Genomic DNA, 19,311 nt, shown 5'->3' on the forward strand with positions numbered 1-19,311 from the left:
GTTTTTCCTTGTACTGTTTGTGAAGGGAGGGGGGATGTTTGTTTGTGGGGGGGGGTGCGGGGGGTTGTTGATGGTTTGTAGTTTGGTTCCCCCTTTTGCTTTCAGGGGAGATCCTGTTGGTTCTCGTGGGGACTTTGTGGGTCCGTCCTTTGGGGTTGTCTCTAGGGTGTCTAAACACAAAGGGGGAAGGCAGATGACAAAGCTTAATATGGAAAACACGGGCGGTCTGTGAATGAAACTCTGGCGCCAGTCAGAGTGGAAGGCTTGATTTGGTGTAGACTTCAAACCACTCTAGGCTATAGTTTGAATTTCTGTTCCTACATGTAATGTGGCACACTTCTGCAAAATTAATACATTAGTCTGGCCAATGTTCCCCACCATTGGTTGCACATAAAATATATAGGATCAGAGGTGCAGATTTTTCCCCCTGCAATCATTTAAGGCATCTCTTGTTATGTGAGAATAAGTAAGGGACGCCATGTTGTGCTGCCTTTTTTTTTTTTTTTTAATGTTACCTTTGGGCATTGCTGTATATATTTCTAACAAAAAAGCCAGAAGTTTAGTGGCCGGTGTGCATGGCTTACTGGTGATTTCCCTGACCATCAGCAGGGAAAGGCATTTGGGTGACGTGAAACTTACACTAAATAGATTGGAGAGTGCTAGGAATGGGGGGAGGAGAGTGGGGAAAAGAATTTTTTTAAAACGAGAGCTCAACAAGCTAACTGCTCCCAAAAAGTTTCTGACTACTTGCTAGCAAATGTCCAGTGTTTTCCGAAGCACTGTTGAGGTGTGTGCAAATGTTTTATGGACTTTATTTTGTAACCCATTGGCCAAGGTTTTAAAATAACCTGATCACTTCTTTGTCTTAGGTTGGTTTCACAAAATAAACAATCGGCTCAAAGTCGCCTAAGAGGCAGATTCTGGATATTATCATGTTTACGTGTTTATAGAGACAAAGGTAATGCCAAGTCTCTTTAATTTTGACCCTCTGGCTGGGCTGAATCCTACCTCCCTGGAAATACAGACAGTGCCATGAAGCCACGAGAGTGCAAGGTTAAGTTCTTTAGCTGGTTATTCTCCAAAGTGCTTGAAATGGGGTGTTGGGGGGCTGAAACGGTGGTTTTACTTTTAGTGCTATAATAGATCTGCTGTTAAAGAAAGAAAGGTCTCTGAGGAGAAAAAAAAAGCTTCAACGAGAATCGAATAAAGGAACCAGTCAGAGAACAGATGTTGGTGCTGATCTCATTAAAGACGAGTCAGTGGTCCTGCAGCAGACTGGACTTTGTGCCTTTGATGCACACACAGCTAGCTGGCTGCATATGGGTTGAAAGATGCCCCCTTTCAACATCTTATAGAGAGAGCTGTTTCATGGCATGTCCTTAAACCTGCAGTTTTCATTTCATGTCTTAAATGTGCATGAAGGAATTAAACTGCACGAGTGAATAACAGCATTAGTTTCAATTAATTTTTATCCTAGCAACAATAAACTTCAGAAACAAAGCACGTTTACATCCTTAATTAGTCTTGGTTCCCATCTGTAGTCTTTTAAGTGTCTGTTCCTTGATTTAACTTTGTCCCTCCTTCAGAGCTGCTTTCTTTTTAATTCTTTTCCCTTTTTTTTTCTTGTTATCCCTTCCAGACTGTTTCTTGTTTCTCTTCTGGAACCTTTCACTTCCCTTGTCCCTATCTCCCTGCAGTTTATTTCTACTGTATTTTCCCAACATCAACAGCAGTATTGGTTACCATGGCCCCAAGCTATGTGCAGAGGTGGGAACGCTTCATTTGCCCAAAAGTTCTTACACTTTTGAAGTCTTTCTGTTAGTAGGATCTGAAATGTATCATCTAGAGTGTGTATTAAATGAACAATATTCCTGTAGGCTTCAGAGGAAGAAAGGCAACACCCTGGAAAATTCTGCAGTCTTTCAGCATTCTCGGCCCTAGGGTGATAGCCCTGGGCATGGAGCTGAATGGAGCTCTTACAACTGCCTTCTGTTTACCTTTTATGGTTAAAATAACAGCTTAGCAAAGAAGCAACTTCATGGAGAAACGATTCAGTGAAATCATCTCAAGCTGTAGCAGCATAGCTAGTTTAATCACCCCTAGAGAGCTGAACAACTGTGAGCACAATGGGACACAAAATCATTTTGTGTGTAAATGAGCATGGCATTGTGATTATTTCACTTTGCATGGGCAAATAGTTTTTACAGGCAGTACTTATGCAGTTCGCTTAGAAAGGCAGAAAAAGATAAGCTGGCTTTGAAAAATCTTGGTGTAATGCTTGGAAAACTAAATATTCAGATAATTTGGGAATCAGGCTCTATTGATTTTGCCTTTAGCAGGTTCCTGTGTTACTTATTAGAGCAGGGTTGTTGCTTGTGCCACTAGTAGTGATGTTATACCCTTTCGTAGGCAACTAAAGAACATGGATTATTTTACATGGTTTAAAAATGAAAATTGTTAATGTTTCTTCGGTATTTACCCTTAAGGTTTTAATTTTCACATTAGTATTAGAAAACACACAATTCCACAGGATAAATACTTTTAAGATCCAGCTCTGTGGATAAAATAAATATATTACTTGATATGGTGAATTTTAGCAGCACTTTATATTGAGCAATACATGTAAGAAGAGAGTCAATAAAAACTGGGATTAAGGAGTCAGGAATATTTATTTTTAGGATTAATGGAAGTGCTTTTTACAGGGTTTAAGTAGTGTGTAAGACCTATGCTCTTTGTTGATTAACTAATACAAAAATCATTGGCTATCACAACTTTATTAAACATTTGGGTTATTTTATCATATTAATCTTCTCTAACTAAACAAACCTGTATTTCAGTTCTCCTGATTCCCTCCCCCAAAATAAAATCCTGGAATCCCTCAGTAAGTATGAAAATCCATACAAGATTGTGAACTATTTTAGTTTTCCAGTGATTTTCTATAATTAAGTGTTTTTTCAATGCATACTATAGCTGAGTGATGCCAAAAGCAGAGGATTGTTCAAAAAGTCCCTCCAGTGAATAGTATACATTAAATATCTCTACTGTATGGGCATGGCCTCACAGAGAGTCTCAGACAGTTTGCAGATCAAGGCATTTGCTGATGTACTAACATTAAACAAAATCGTAAGACAGTAGCAGTGTTTAAATATGCACAAATAGATTCAGATCACTTGATCTTTAGCTTTCTGTGCATATTTTAAAATTGGAGTCTGTATTTTAAGACAAACAGTTAAATGTAAGACTTATTTAAAGAGAACTACAAGTTCTTTGATTTCATTTAGAAATTGTAGGGGTCCAGATGAGCCCTAATTAAGCATATTTTTTGTAAAACTCCATGAGGTGTATTTCCAAGGCAGGTCTGTATCCTGCAAGGTCTATACCTTTATCATTAGTGATAATAGTTAGGGTTAGAACAAAGAAAGAGTTGAGATTCAGCTCGTAGCTACTGACCCTTACATTTAAGTGAAGGAGTACAGAATGAACATGAGCTTGCAGTGCTCTTTGGTAGGAACACATCCTTTTATGTGTTGGTATACAGATATAGCATCCACAACTAGAGAACAGACTGCTAAAGTACTACCTTGTTTTAAAAAATTAGTAGTTTTATTTGTGATAGGACATATTTCCTAAAGATTGCCCACAACAGGACCTTGTGGGAAAGAAGAAAGCAACAACTTTAGTCATTTAAGGATTGACTCATTTTCCTTGAAGGTGGTGCTACAGTAAAAATGTTAATGCCAATTTCACATCGACTGACACAGAAGTTCTAGAACAGTGTTGATATTTTGTTCGCATTCAGTGCAGATGTCCATTCTGCATTTGAAGAGAAAAGGATGTGGATTCATAATGGGGTGATGTATTTCTGTACTGGAATAGTTTAAAACTGTTATGAACTAAACTAGATGAAATAGACTAATCTAAGATGTGGTTTTCTTTTAAAGGTGTTGAGAGACATTATATTTTCAGTACCTTTCCATATATTTTGGTAACCATGTTTTTAAGGAATCTTGTCAATTATATGTTCACTGAATGGTTTGGGCAAGCATATTGTGCAAAATATTTATTGTTAAAAGAAAGGAGAGACCCAGTTTTAGGATTCTTAGAAATATCCCCAAAGTAACCTGGAAGAATTGGACATTCACTTTGTAATACTGCATATAAAGTGTCTTTCAGATATTAGGAAGAGCCTAGACGTTTGGTAGCATGACTGCAAAACAAAATACCAGGAAAATTAGATTATATTCAGAAATGTTTTTAACTATAATATTTTGCATATGTTGTTCTACACATATGTGACAGAAAGGATGGGGAATTTTATAAAACTTCCAAAAGCTTGAACAAATTTTCCATCTGTCATATGTTTTCATTATGATTTGATTTGATTTGATTCAGTTGTGTAAAGACACATTGGTGTCTGATAGAACTTCCAAAAGCTTGAGCAGTTTTTCCATTTGTCATGTATGTTACCTATAATTTTTTATTTAACTTAAATCAATTATGTAAGACATGGTGGTATCTGAGAGAGAATCAGTTATCATCCTTTTCTTATAATAGCTGAAGAGTTTTTGGAGATATAGCTATAGATAGATATATTTTTTGCCCTAGCAGTCCCTTCCACATCAAATGGGGTTTTTGAAAGTCTTTTAAATATTTGTTTTAGGTTAACAGAAGCAGAAATTCAGTGCATGAATTGGTAAATCAGCTAAAAATATTTAGACTCAATTCCATTTAATTTTAGATCTTTTAAAATAATAAATATACATGTTCATATGTATATTTCTGATTTCTAATGCTAGATATGGCATTTATGAAAGCTTTGTGTCATGAAAACTTGTGGTCATTTTATATATATTTCTGCCGTCGTTGCATCCAGCTATTCATTTCCTTCAGTTTGAAAGCTTATTAGTCCCTCATTATATCTATTATTAATATATAATCAATAGTTATCAATTTATTTTGTAATTATTAAAAATAAAATCTATTATTTTTCATAGTTTGATGTGAAATTTACTACATGTATAAACTAAATGCCTTAGGTACTGAGGAAATCACTAATTTAGAGGTGTCTTGTTACTGAGACAAACTTGCAAAAACCCCTGAATCCCAATTCACAAATTGGTTATTCGTTTGTCAGGGGATATTTCACATCTAACACATAAGCCCGCGACCTTTAATTAGAATTTTGCAGTTTGTTTTATGCCCCTTGAGGCTGACACCTTGAAATTTTTTTTCTTGATTTCTTATTGCTAATAAGCATCTTTCTCTTCCCCTCTGGTACTTTGAAGAAAATGATGCAAATACACTTAATTACAGTGGTGGCAATAATTTGTTAGCTGAATATGTGATCAGGCAGATGCAAAAATGATCTGATTAGATCTGTGATCACACTAGAAATAAAGGTAACACCCAGTTACATTTAAGAAAAACTGTTCTTTTTTGTCTTCCGTTTCCAGGAGGGAAGAAGCATGTCCCGTCTGTCTCTAACACGGTCCCCAGTTTCTCCCCTGGCTGCTCAAGGAATTCCTCTCCCAGCTCAGCTCACCAAATCCAATGCTCCTGTGCACATTGATGTAGGAGGACACATGTACACCAGCAGCCTCGCTACCTTGACAAAGTATCCAGATTCCAGGTAAGGCCTCAGTGTTTTCAGGCTGCGTGCCTATTTCGTTTCAGTGCTTGGAAATATACATTTACCTGTGTGGAATGTGAAACATGATTTAGTATATATTCAAAAATTATAAATAATTCAATCTCCAGTTTATACATTAGCTTCACTAGAGTTCTATAGGGAAAAAAGACTGCAAAATGTATGTATTATTTAGACAGTCTGTTCATTTTCTTTCTCAGCATCTTCCTTACCACACTGCTATGTTTGAAGCACCTGTTGATGTGACTGTTCTATAATATTCACCACTCTATGAATCAGTTTATTTATTTTAAAACAAACTTTTGTTAAAAAATAAACAGCTCATCTTTTATATGGGTGCTTATGGATACATATGTCAGCCATCAGAAGCCCTATAATAGCTGCAGTTGTACTGGTTGGTAGAGTTCTTAGATGATCTGTACTCACTTATTCAACCGCAGTGACACTAGACATTCATTTTCTGCAGAATGTCCAGCGCACAATGTATTTATTTGCAACTGCACATCAGGTCAAAGTTGTATATAATTATTGCATGTTACTGATACATCTCGTGAGAATCTGCCCAGTATTTTAAGGCAGGAGAAACTGCAGAGAGATGCATACATAAACCCTCTGCGGTGTTCATTTGGGGCCTTATTCTGTGAGGTGCAGACCGCCATGGAAGGAGATGCACGTGGGAGGGGTTTGGCTCTTTTCAGGATCAGGTCGTAGGCTGGCAGCTGAAGAATGTCAGTGATTTAAGGGTTAAAAGCATATTCGTCAAGAATGTCTCATAAGAGTTACTTGATAGCTTTAAATTTGTAACTACATCCACCAAAATTAGTATTCTGAGATTGAAGAATAACATACTTTGTTTGTAAGAATGTGTTTATTCTGTGTAAGGGTCAAATGCCTCACATCTGAACAACAGGAAGTATGAGATGTACAGTACAAGGTGTTTGGTCTCACTGGCTAAAGAAAGCCGTTTTGATCCCACATGCAAATCAGGGATCAGGTCAGCAGTTTCATTGTCAGAGGTTCTGCTGTCAACATGACCTGTATTTCTTCAAAGGGACAGCGTTTTCAGCTACATTTTTGTTCAAGTATTTTCCCTTCAGAAGAACTAGAGATTTTTGCACTGATTTGACAGTTTCCCAAGCAGTAAATGACATTTATGGAGACACCTTTTAATGCCTCTGATGTCATAAAGCATATGGCTGTGATTTCAGTCCAAGGCTAGGTAATGCATTGAAATGGTCCATGGAAAAGGAACATTAATTGAAATGCCAATATTTTAAAATTAGGCAAAAAACAACATGATTTTTCAGGAAACCATCTATTTCAAGACTTCAGTCTAGTATTTAATTACAAGGAAAAAATCTATCCAGTGGGGAAAGATTTATAACAAAAAAAAACAGACGGATGTTCACAGTAAAAAGAAAATACAGAGAATATGGAGCAGTTGCAGTGAAATAGCACATCTGTTTCCACATTAAAAAAAAAAAATCACTGCTGACATTTTAAAAAATATGCCTCCTATCAGAGTTATTTAATAGAAACTTCAACTGCGTAACTTGCAAAATATAAATATGTTTAAAATAAATGCACAGATTTTATTTAGAGGTTTTGGCTTATAATACAGATTTGTTACTTCTATTTGTTGAAACAACAGAAGTGTATTCCTCTTGGTTTTTAAGCTGCAAGTACAAAACAGTTATTGGTCAGACACTAGTGTATTGTGTGATATTTTTGTTGTGTATTGTCTAGTATTTGCATGTGTTTTGTTATCTCTTAAGGCTTGAACTTGCAAACCCTTTCTCACTCAAGCAATCCTTGCCCATGGTTTCAGTGAATCTACTCATATGAGTAAAGGTTTGCAGGATTGGACCCCTCGATCCTAAAGTCTGAATAACATCAGTCAGTCAGAAAACCGGAGGGGATATGTAGTAAAGAGGTATCAGAGCACACATTTTGTATTTAAAGAGAGACAGATTCTGGTTATTTTGTTTCATTTTGCCAGTTGGGTTCCTTCAGTGTTTGAGTTGACATAAATGGTTGCCCCATTCTTTACTCAGGAGGGCCTGCTTTCATTCCCATTGAATTCAATGGGAAAAGTCCCAGTCATTCAATGTTCTGGTTCTTGAGATAAAGTCACAAAACCTTTTGTTTTCATTGCTCTCTGGAATATCGTCCATGAGGTTATAAATTGCCTTTGCAATTATTATGGATGAGAGGGGGATTCTGGGTCTTGAGCTAGTGTAGGAGAAAAGGATATGTGTTGCTGAGTGAGACAGCTGATAATAGTGAAAAGTACTACAGTATTAGCCCACGCTGCAAAGATGCATGGGTGGCCACAGATGGAGGCACAGCTATTTTCACACATGCAGAGCTTTTTGGTTTATTTATACAAGGTATTAAATTGTTTTCAGTTTGGCAATCTACATTTCATAATAGCTTCAAGTATTGTAGATTAATCAAATTTTATAGGTCCTGGTTCAACAAAGCACTTAAATGTGTGCTTAAGTACTTTGCCGAATAGGGGTGGATATCATATGGTTTGCTGAATCTTTGATACAGTTGCAGAAAATAAAGTTTCAGCACCCTAAAAATTAAAGTGTAGGGGATAATTTTCCTGTATATCTGCATTACATGCTTTATTTGCTTTTGTATGCTCTGAAATCCTAAATATACACTTAGCTTATCATTTACATTATATCACACACACACACACCTTATGCTAATGGAAAATAGAAAAATCATTCAGTCATATTTATTTCTCAGTTGTACTTATAATAGGCCTGATCCTGCAAGGTCCTGAACATTTTCCAACCTTGCAAGATCAGGCCTAACAAGAACAACTATAGGCATGGTAAGTTCCTGCCTATACCTGCTTTTCAGTCACCCTTCTGGTATGATATAAATTACACCTGACAGCAGACAGTGTGATACATTTCTCATTGTAATTTGGTAGAATTGACTGTGCTCAGCCCACTCATGGCTTTGCTGTGTTCTGCCATTCATAAGTTATGTGTTTCAGCTTTAATTCATGAAAATTTAGGACCTGCTTCTGCAACCATGACTCCTGTGAGTCAGTGATTTGAACTAGTGAATGATTTGAGGTCAGTGGGCCAAATTCTGTACTCAGTTATCCCAGCGTAATTTCAGAGTGACTCTATTAAAGTCTTTGTTGCTTATATCAGCACAACTAAGAGGAGAATTTGCTCCAGTGAGTGAATTTTCATGTGTAAAGAATGCAAGATCAGGCCCAAAAGGTGTTAGTCACGTCTTCTGCTGTAAACTTTCATAGGCTACATGATGCACTTCCTGCAAGGGAACTTATTTAGCTATGTTATAGAAACATAAACTCCTCTACAGTGTGGTTTAATGCACATGTGCCATGACCTCATCTGTACCAGGTGTGTGATTTGAAGAAGAAAAAGCAGCAGCAGCATTTAACTAGTGTGACAAATGGGAAACTAATTAAATGGCCACTATACATGATTCATTCCAAGTCTGCATTTCTCATTATGGTACAGTATATTTTTTCCAACTGACAGAAACAATATATAAACAAATACGTTGGCCTTTCAAAGGATAAAGGCAAAGATACTATCTCACTTATCGTATCTCTCTCAAAGATATATGCTAGCATTCCAAAAAAATAAGGAACAGATATAGTTAATTTTACACATAACTGTCATATATCTGTTTCCATTATTAACCTGTTTTAATGGAAAGTTACAATTTAGTGCATGATCCTGTATTCCTTGTCCCCCCCAAAAATTAATTGAAATTATTATGAGTTTTGGATGTGCAAGGAGATTCACATTCTACCTTGGCTGGATCTGTGTACTGAGTGTCTCACATTAATTTTATTCCATTCATTTATTTAATACATTCTCAAAAAGTCTTAACACTGGTAGTTTTAAGTTACAGGCATGCAAAGGAAAGACACTCTTACACACTCCCACAATCCATGTCACATATTTAAATAAAAAAGTCAAAGAAAACAGACAAGTTACTAGAAATTTCATTCATGTTTTCACTCAGACTACCTCTAATGCAGCCCTCTCACACATTGACACTTGAACACAGATTTTCATGACAGACTGCGAAAGCTGTGAAGGCTCTAGCATGTACATAAAGTGAATTGAAAATTATACATATTTATTTATCTAATAGGATGGGATAGCTCTTAAAAAAGAAAAGGCCCTTATTGTACAACTGTTGTTATACATAATGTTCAATCACATGCACACTGTGCATAGAAAAAAGCTGCCCTCACTTTAATGAGAGCAGGATTAGATCTCAAGTCCATATTTACTAGAACTAGTCAAAATCTCAAAGTTTGACTGTTTTTTTCAGTAGAAATTTCAATTTCAATTTTTTTTTAAAAAAGGACATATTTTTCCAGAAATGTTTAGTCTTATTTTCTGACCAAATCTAATATTTATCTGGTAGGATGGGAGTGCACTCTTTATTAGTTTATTCTTCTGTACCAGCTAAATATATTTACCAGAAACATTCTTAGAAAATTAATATTTGTTGTATATCCTTCCATTAAATATATGTTTTGTTCTTTTATTTTAAATACATTAAAAAATCTCCTAGGTTTCAGTAATATTTGTCTTGTGGCACAAATGAAGAAACATCTGGAAATTTTAATTTAAAGCTGAGTTACTGCAAATTTGCATGCCAGTGTAAGTGGGAACAGTGTGTAGCCCTCTCTTCTTACCTAAAGCCCTTTGTGCTTCTTTTCCTCATAGTCACATAAGCTAAGAAGGGAATGCTAGCATCAGTTTTGAATGTCTTGGTTTTTCACTGGCTTTGTCCCAATCAGTGTCATCTACATGTGGTGTGAGATATATTCTTGTACAGATTTTTCACATTTGACAATATCTCACATTTCTGCACATACACAAACAATTTAGTGTCATTGTTACGATTTATTTGCTAGTCTCATGTCAGGTTTGGACATTCTTGCTGTGTTAACTGAAAATGGAAATTATATGCAATTAGCAAACACTGAAGCATACCATACACATGCAAGCAGGCTGAAATTCACCCCTTCCCACACAAGCTCAAGGCTTTAGTCAGGGAACTAAATGGGGTGGGGATGGAATTCCCATGAACAGTCTGTGAGGCTTTTGGGCCTGATCTTGCATTCTGCTACCCCTTTGTGCCCTCTGAGCAGTAGTTCTGGGCCATTGAAACATCATGGTTATAGATACTATGTTCCTTTCCTGGCTATTCCACACTCCCTACCCACCAGTGCACCTGCACAGTGTGCATGTGGTGTTTTGTTCCTCTTTGGAACTCACACCTCTCCCCCAGGCAGACCAATTAAGAGGGTTAAAAAGAGTAAAGAACTTCAGGCAAACCGTCCAAACCACTGTGAATTTCACCTTTAGTGAGTTTTCCCATCAGTGATAAAGCTCTCCTTGACCTCAGTGGAGCTCTAAGAATTGGACTCTTACTCTGTACGGATACATATCATAGTATATTATCCAACAGGCAAACATTTTACGAGTTTGATCCGTATGCCGACAAAACTCCAAAATGGGCATTTTGTTTTTGCATGGACTGCAAGACAAGGTTACATATTATTAACTTAAAACTTAGGAACTTTAAAGCTCAAACCCAAAGGATATTTTTAGGTGAATTTCTACTTTGCAGTTACTTTCCTCTCTTACATCAGTTTTCCTCAGCTGATTAATTTTCAGCAGAATCCAGTTAAACTACTGATAAAGAGGTAGGAGCCACTCTTTTACAAACATTCAGCAGAGCAGGAGGCAAGAATATGGAATAAAGATTGCACACTTATAAATTAGGTTACATTTTTGGGTGGCAGAGAAATTCAGGATTTAATCTGAAAGGCAAGTTTCCAGTGAGTTGCCTATTTCCCCTTATTGCAAGAAAACACAGGGAGTTCTGCTTTTTCAGGCAAGCTTGTGTATGATACAGACTAGAGCAGTTAAAAGTACAGAGTTTTTGTTCACAGTTTGATGTCCATGTACCTAGTTTTCTGTTGGATTAACATTAGAATTTTCACTGTTATGGAAGGAACTTGCTATTTCATTCGCACACATTTAGGACTAAATCCTTTGATTCTGACTTTGTTATTACTTGGGCGAAAGTCCCACTGGCTTCCAGGGGAATTCTGCCAGGTAAAGTTATGCAGGACAAAGGCCAATTTAGGGTCAGCTAGTGCTTGCCCCCCCACAAAAAGTCTGCATAAAATCATAGAAAAGAAGAGTTGCACTTAACAGTGAATAAGAGTTGAAGAGAGGGGAAAGGAATTCTCACTCCCAACCTGGTGGCTTGAGGCAGCACGGCTGCATTCTGGCAGTTGCCCTGTTGCTGCTGCTACAGTCATGGGAAGAATGAGGGGAAAGATGCCTGATTCCGGAAGCTAGGACATCTGATTTCTGTTGCTGGGTTTCTGAAACAAGTAATTTAACTTAATCCAGTCATTTAGCTTCTCTATGCCTCTGTTTCCCCATATGTAAAATAATGTTTTCCAGGAGTGTTGTGTGGTTTAATTTACTCATGTCAATGCTTTGTGATCCTCATATAAAAGGAGCTGTATAGATGCAGAATATTATTCAATATTATCATACACAGTCAGGGCTCCACACACCCTTACAATTTAGGGGCAGATACTGAGGTGTAATGGATTTAGTAAGCATTTCCTTGCCGTTCCTCCAAACATGCCTCTGATGCTGCTACATGGCTAGAGCAGAGCTCTGCAGAGCACAAGTGCAGAAATGCACTGTGTGATCTCTCCATGATGATGAGGACATGATTTGGCCTCTGTGAAAAGAAAACAGTGACACTGACACCTTTACAGCTTGGAACAGTTGTTTTACACTCCCTCTCACTTCCTTGCTATAAGGGGCAAAATCCTCAAGCCAGCGCCTAGCCTGAGTAGCTGGGCTGGGCACTGGAAGAATGTGGAGGGGAAGGAATCTTCTTCCTTTATCCCAGGAAGCTACTTTGCTGAGGCTGAAGTGGTTCCCTTGGTCTTAATGCCATGCTTCCGTGAGATGAGGGGAATAGGAGGATCTGTGTAAGAGTGGATTCTTCAGACCTGGATCTGCCCTGCCCTGATGGCATGCAGGGAGCCCATACGGAGCTGTGTGCTATGCAAAATGTGTTTTCCCCCCTGCATGGCCCCTCCTTACACAGCAGAACCTGCTGCGAGGGGACTTTTGCCAGCCTCTGAGATGAGAATTTACCCCATGGGAGTGCAACTCTCATCAACTGGATCCCAGCACTGGAGCTCTGTTCATGAGTAAATTACAGGCATGATGTTTACTCAGAACATTTAATGGAATTTGCAAGGAAAAAGTCACTTATCTGGTCTCTGCTAATCACATTCCCCCAAATTAATATTTATCGAAGCCTAGGTTACTTGGAGATCATTGGCATAAATGAGTGTCATGTTATTTGGGGGTGGGGTGGAAAACAAGCTAATAATGGTGAGCAGTCGATAGCAGTAATCAAGCTTATCTGATTTCTGAACATAAAATTGTATCTATATTGCGATTTCTGGGCTGCTCTAAAAATAGAATTTGAGAAGCTTAAACATTCCTGTTAGTTTATTTGCCAGTTCAACTTGAACAGTATATTGGGAAGGACAATCTAGGTGGTTTTCTGATTATGCAGCGCTCCTTTAGTCGTAAGAAGCATTCCTAGACAGGTCTTCCTGACATGACCAATGGTCACTCAGAAGAGAGCTCTACCTCACACAACCTTTGGGAGCAGTTATGGGGTAATACTTTTGCAAGGATCAGTGCTGAGCAGCATCTCCAGCATATTAGGTGCAGATCTCAGCTAGCCTTGTCTTCTTTGTCCAAATACTCTATTTTTATTTTCCCTGAATAGACAACTTGATTGTGGTTAAGAGCAATATAAATGCCTCTATCTGTTCAGCTCTTTTATAATTCCCTTGCAGTGCTGCCTGTGTAAAAAAAATGTGTCTTTACAGATAGGCTCTTGGTTCCAGACAGGGCTCTGGAAAGCATTGTTAGAGCTTTCAGACAACGGAAGTAAAGGGATCCAACTCATGGTGCCATCCTGACTTGTTACCGACTCTGATGTTGTAAAATACCTGTTAGTTGGACCAGTTCTTTTTCCTTCGGGGAATTATACTGATTTTCTTCATTCTTTCTCTGGCTCCCACTACCCAGGATGTCCGTCTTACCCTTTTCACCTGACAGGGCACAGTGGCCCCAGCTGCACAGAATGAAGATGCAGTAGTTTACATGGCACTGCAAGTGGAGCATGAATAGCATTAGCATGAGCAGAATAGTTTGAGAAAATTCTCCCACGAGATGCCATAAAAGCAACTGTTTCTAGCTTTCATGTGCGGGTAGAGGTTGTTCTCATGTTGATGAACAGTGTAAAGTATTCTGTCTGTGATCACTGTTACACAGTTACAGTGGCTTTATACTCAGAACAAAGGGGATTTTCCCTTTATTGATTTTTCTCTTTTAATGCTGTGCATCCAGCACACTTAACATCCCATGTGGAGGAGTTATGTAACAATGAAGCTACAGTGGGCATTCCATTGGAAATCATATCCTGAGGTCATAGTCAACTACTGTAAAAATGCAGTAAAGTGGTGCTACCTCTTGATATTTGGACTTTAAATGTATTTCACTGCCATTTGTCCACACAAGTCAAGTTTTGATTTATACAGACCCTATTATGGTATGCAGACAAAGTCTACTTAGAGTAATATTTCATTAACTCCTTAGAATGTTTGTAAAATACACTCTCTGGACTATGAAGATGAGGGGTATGTTTTGTAAGAAGCATAATATGAAATGAATTTGTCTCTAGGCCTAGCTTAATTATTTTAATGATCCCACTGGTGATTACTCTAGGTGTCTTTCTGTGTATATATATTGTGACGTACATGCATGTGTTCATTTATGAAAGCTAAGATTTAAAAAGCTATTGGGCCATATTCATTCATGGAGTAACTCTACTGAAGTAAATGGAGGTAAACCAGGAATGAATTTGGTCCATTGAGCCAAATCTTGGTCCCACTGAAGTCAATCGGAGTTTTGCCATTTTCTTCAGTGGGACCAGGACTTGTCCCATTTATTTAAAAAAATTTCCTGCAAAATATATTGGTCCAATTTCATCCTTACTGTAACTTGTTGACTCAGTGGAGTTACACCAAGGGGGTCATGTCCCATTATTCCGTGTAGAAGAAAATAAACAGAACTTAGAAATTATATTAAGGTGCTGCTGTTGGCTACAGCGGTTGTCACAATGAAAGTTTTAGGTGTACGGCCAAAAGGAATTGTGTCCTGGTGGTTACATAAACTTTACCCCTGTATAACTCAATTGACTTCAGTGGAGTTACTCTAAATTTACTCCAGTATAAGTGAAATCAGAATCAGGCCCAGTGTATTCATGGTTTAATAAAGCCTTTAAAAGGAAAATGCATATTTCAGTTGAAGAAATATGTAGGCATGCCAGACACGAGATTTAAATAATGAAAGAGTGTGAAGAGTATAGCTCTATTGAGCACGTAGTCACAACATTCTGTACAGAGTAGGCTTTAGCTAACACAGCTAAAGCAACATTAACCCGTACGTTACTGATTTGGGCAGGTTTCCCTACCATATGAATTTAATAATAAATTGATAACAATAGCTATACACGCCAGTATTTTACATTGGCAAAGGACTTTACTAACATTAAGTAATTGCTTCTGACACCCCTTATCTGTGATCTCAGGAGGTAACTATTATTGAACTACATTCATCCCTTTGACATCAATAGGTACATAAGGAATGAATATGGCCCACTATCTCCATTCTACAGATGGGAACACAATAGAGCTGGAATTAGATCTCAGGGGTTACTGACTTCCAACCCCTGCTCAGTCCATGTAGGTCACCCTCTCTGGCTTCTAATCTTTGATTTTTCATTTTTTTAAAATATTTTCATATTCAAAGTTCAGTGTTTCCTTGATTTGTTCTTATTTGCAATTTTCTCAAGCAGGATGGTCATTAGCCTAGCATGTATGAACTCTCATTCTGTAGTGATGGCAGCCAGTGTGAGCACAGTCTGCCTGTTAGAGCTGGTGCACAGGATACATAGGCTAGGCAGAAGTATTCTAGGGTTCACATGTACTGTGCTCCTTTCACTCTACTGCAGTATGGTATGAGTTCAAAGGCTAAAATTGCTGCTTTTTTATCTGCTGAGGACCACATAAAGCAATATCTGAAAGGAATCCTGCTCGTGGATAGTGTGGAAGGCTATTATGCAGCAAATGCTAATACACATAACAGAAAGGATCGGTTGGCGAGAATTGGAAAAATGAAATTTGCAATGTAAAGCTGAAACGATGAAGGAATCACAGTCCAAAGGGCAGGCTCCTGTTATGTCTGTGTTCTAATGGAGTGCAGATGCTCCCCAGTGCTGGCAGGTAATCCATTTAGAACTACAGAAGCTTTTCAGCAGCAAATCTCTCTTTTGGGAAAGTAGATAATGGAAAAACTCAGGGAATCTTTAACATTTTTGGTGTCATACTGTTCTGCAGGTGTTTTGCCTTCCACCGGCCAATGAATTGCACTGGTATTATCTACACCAAAGGTTGAAGCTTTGCAGTTGGGAAAGGTGAAAGATGTTGGAGGCAGTGGGCCAAATTTGGCACTCACATAAATCCCATATAACCTCATTAATACATAATCATGATTGGTGTCATTCTACTCTAATGGAGTTAAACCAGGGATGAATTTGGCCCATTGGTGTCAGTGTGGTTGTATGGGTATGAATGAGGACAGAGTTTGGGCCACTACTGTTTGTTATAATTGAATAAAGAAAAGATTTAATGATAGTTTTTTAAACTTGCATTACAAAAAATCCAGTATTGGTTTGTAAGAAATCCCAATGAATAAGCACTTTTTTTTTTTTTTTTTACCATTTTAATATTAATTATATTTATTTGGGGAGAAGAGGTTAATGGTTAAATGATGGCCCCGATTCTGCTCCTAGTTAAGTCAAAGGAAGTTTTACTCTTGATTTCAGTGGGACCAGAATCAAACTCATGCATCTATTGTTTCATGTTCAGAATGAACAACTCAGTAACGCTGAAATGGCCAAGGAGTGAGATTCTGTGCTCAGTTACGTGGAGTAGATCTGGAATAACTCCACTGAGGCCAGTGGCTCAAGGCTTTTTTTACTTGATTTCTTTCAAGTTTTGTCAGGTTGAAAAATGGGAGCCACATCTCTTAAGTAGCAGATCTATTGTAGTCTTCCTTCCTTAGTGATCCTGCCCTATATATGACCCTACTTACCAACAGCTCACGGAAGGAGGGTCTTTTTTTCTTCTGGAGTGTAGCCATGGCACACCTCTCATGACCCCTACCTTTCGCTGACTAAGTTTCCCCCCTCTCATCCTGCAGTAGTAACAAAAAAAACCCATTGGGAATTCCATTTGGGTTGTGTCTGTCATCCTCTGTCCGCTCAGATTCCCAAACAAAATGATCCTAGACATACTGGATGTGGAAATAAGGACCATGTTGGTTGTATTCTCTCTCCAGACTATGATATTACAGATCATTCTGGACATGTTTAGTTTCTTTAGGTGAACAGTTGGAAAAAAATGCCATACAACTTAACCAAATGTAAAAATAAAGAGAAGCATTATTAATTTACCAGCTTAACTCTGATTCAGAAATATAGATGGATAGGGATATCCATTCAGCTTTCGGAGCACCAATAAGCAGAGAACAGTAGCCATCTGGTGTCTGCAGTAAGTGGAACTACAGCTCTTATGGAATTCTCTGGGCTAAACTGGGATAAAATAGGGACACAACTGGAGGTGTGAGTTACATGTTGGGCATAACCTAGTGTAACATGCACATTTGGTGTTCAGGAGTTGTGCAGAATTAGTATAATTTACACACCAAAAGAATGAAGGGAAGGACTGCAGCAAAAGCAACTAAGGGAGACAATGTAAGTTAAAGCATGTTTTCCTACTTTAATACCCTCTTTAGAATCTTAGCTTACCCAATTGGTGTACCGTGCACTTGTTTTGCCCGCTCACTGAATGCCCAGCGAATGCGAGTTATAGCGCTCTTCTGCTGCACTGCTTTTGTGACTGACTGACAGCTACGTCTGCACCCAGATGCCTAAGTGTAGGTCCCATTTACATCAGAGGGACTTGTACCTGTGCAACTGAGGCAGAATTGGGCTCAACGTGTAAAATTACATTTATCCCCCTACTGAATTTGGCCCCATATATAACTGAGTTGCTAGTGGAAATCTTTGAGAGTTTATGCTCTGCTATGTGGAAAAGCATCATAGGAGAAAGATGCTCCTCTATTGTATCTGTGCTCAAAGAATCAGAAAAAGGTATATGGCTTGCTTAAAAATGGAAGGCTCTAGCCTTACGCATCAGCCATACCCATACTCCTGCCTGAAGCTAGCATATCAGGAGAACATTTGCTCAGCACCGTTTACTTGTTGAAATAAGGAGCTCCGTGCAGCTCCTAGGATCCAGTCCCTTCCGCCTGCTAGGCAGCAAAACTGCACCAGGCAGTACTAGGCTTCCTATACACCTGCGGGGGATGGGCAGGGACAGGACTTGCACCAGTCAGGTACACAGGATGAAATCCTGGCACCACTGAAATGGGGGATTTGCCAGTGGCTTCATTGGGGCAAATATTTCACTCACAGCTCCTATTAACATTAAAACAAAACTAATATCTTCATGTTCCCCAGCTTCCCAAAGGGCCCAGCAATGCTGCGTTAATGGAAGCTGTGTGTAAATCTTCCAGTCAGCTTTGAGAATCTTAATCATAATGTTTAATTAACTTCTGCGTAGATGAAAGTTTCTGTAGTAAAAAAGAAGAAAGTTAACCTGGTTTTGGAGATACTACAGATGCAGCTTGCTTTTCTTTGGGTGTATGTTCTGGGCCTTTATTGCTCCAGATTGGTTTATTTAAAGGAATAGCAGTAATAGGTTTGTAAGAGGCAGGAATGCTTTGTTTGAATTGTGCATCTTCAGATGTATCCTGACAGGTGCTGAGTGCCCTCAGCTGCCACAGAATTTGAATGGAGATGCAATTCCTGCAGGATAGGGCCCTCTGGAGACTAGGGAATGTGAAGATGGTAGTTAGAGGATTTGGTTTTTTAAAAAAAAAATCACTCCAATACTGATTTTTACACCCCAATTTTAGAGTAAATTCTCTGTTAATGAAACATAAAAGACAAAGACCTCTCATTGTGATCAAAGTGGTGCAGTGGGGACTGTGACATTTAAAATGATATTTTTAACAAATGTAAGTTTTTGTGGGTTTTTTTTAATCTTTACTAATTCCTTGAATAAAAGTGCAATTAGGATTGAATTAAAAAGGGTCAAAGAGAGCAAAAAGATCAGACTCTTATACTGGAACAAGCAATTTTGTTGGAAAATCAAAACATCACATACTTAGTCATTTGAATTTTAAACTGATAAATTTAAAAGGAAGAAATAAGATGAATGATCACATGTACCTATTATACACATACCATAAAAGCAGAACTCAGTCGAAGCTGGCTGGATTCTGTTCCACTTACTCGTCCTGACTAGTACCTTACTCTCCAAACACTCCTACTGAAAGTAATGGGACTACTCCCAGAGAAACGTTCTAGTCAGCAGGAGTAAGGGTAGAAGA

At 38.2% G+C, this 19,311-nt stretch overlaps 1 protein-coding gene across 7 annotated transcripts in view; it reads left to right on the forward strand.

Moving 5' to 3' along the window:
* KCTD15 (potassium channel tetramerization domain containing 15) overlaps positions 1 to 19,311 on the forward strand; it is a 58,891-nt gene that overhangs the window by 1,958 nt on the left and 37,622 nt on the right. For 2 of the 7 annotated variants that reach the window (XM_032766688.2, XM_032766684.2), the window contains one exon: positions 5,454 to 5,629. In XM_032766688.2, coding sequence (XP_032622579.1) covers positions 5,454 to 5,629 — 176 coding nt within the window. Of the gene's footprint in view, positions 1 to 100; positions 1,054 to 1,688; positions 1,768 to 2,470; positions 3,852 to 5,453; positions 5,630 to 19,311 lie in introns of those variants that run through there. The other 5 variants (XM_075073843.1, XM_075073844.1, XM_032766680.2 and 2 more) reach the window with 5 other exon arrangements.

The sequence above is a fragment of the Chelonoidis abingdonii genome, chromosome 19, assembly GCF_003597395.2.
Source record: "Chelonoidis abingdonii isolate Lonesome George chromosome 19, CheloAbing_2.0, whole genome shotgun sequence".
In the NCBI taxonomy this organism is placed as follows: domain Eukaryota; kingdom Metazoa; phylum Chordata; order Testudines; family Testudinidae; genus Chelonoidis; species Chelonoidis abingdonii.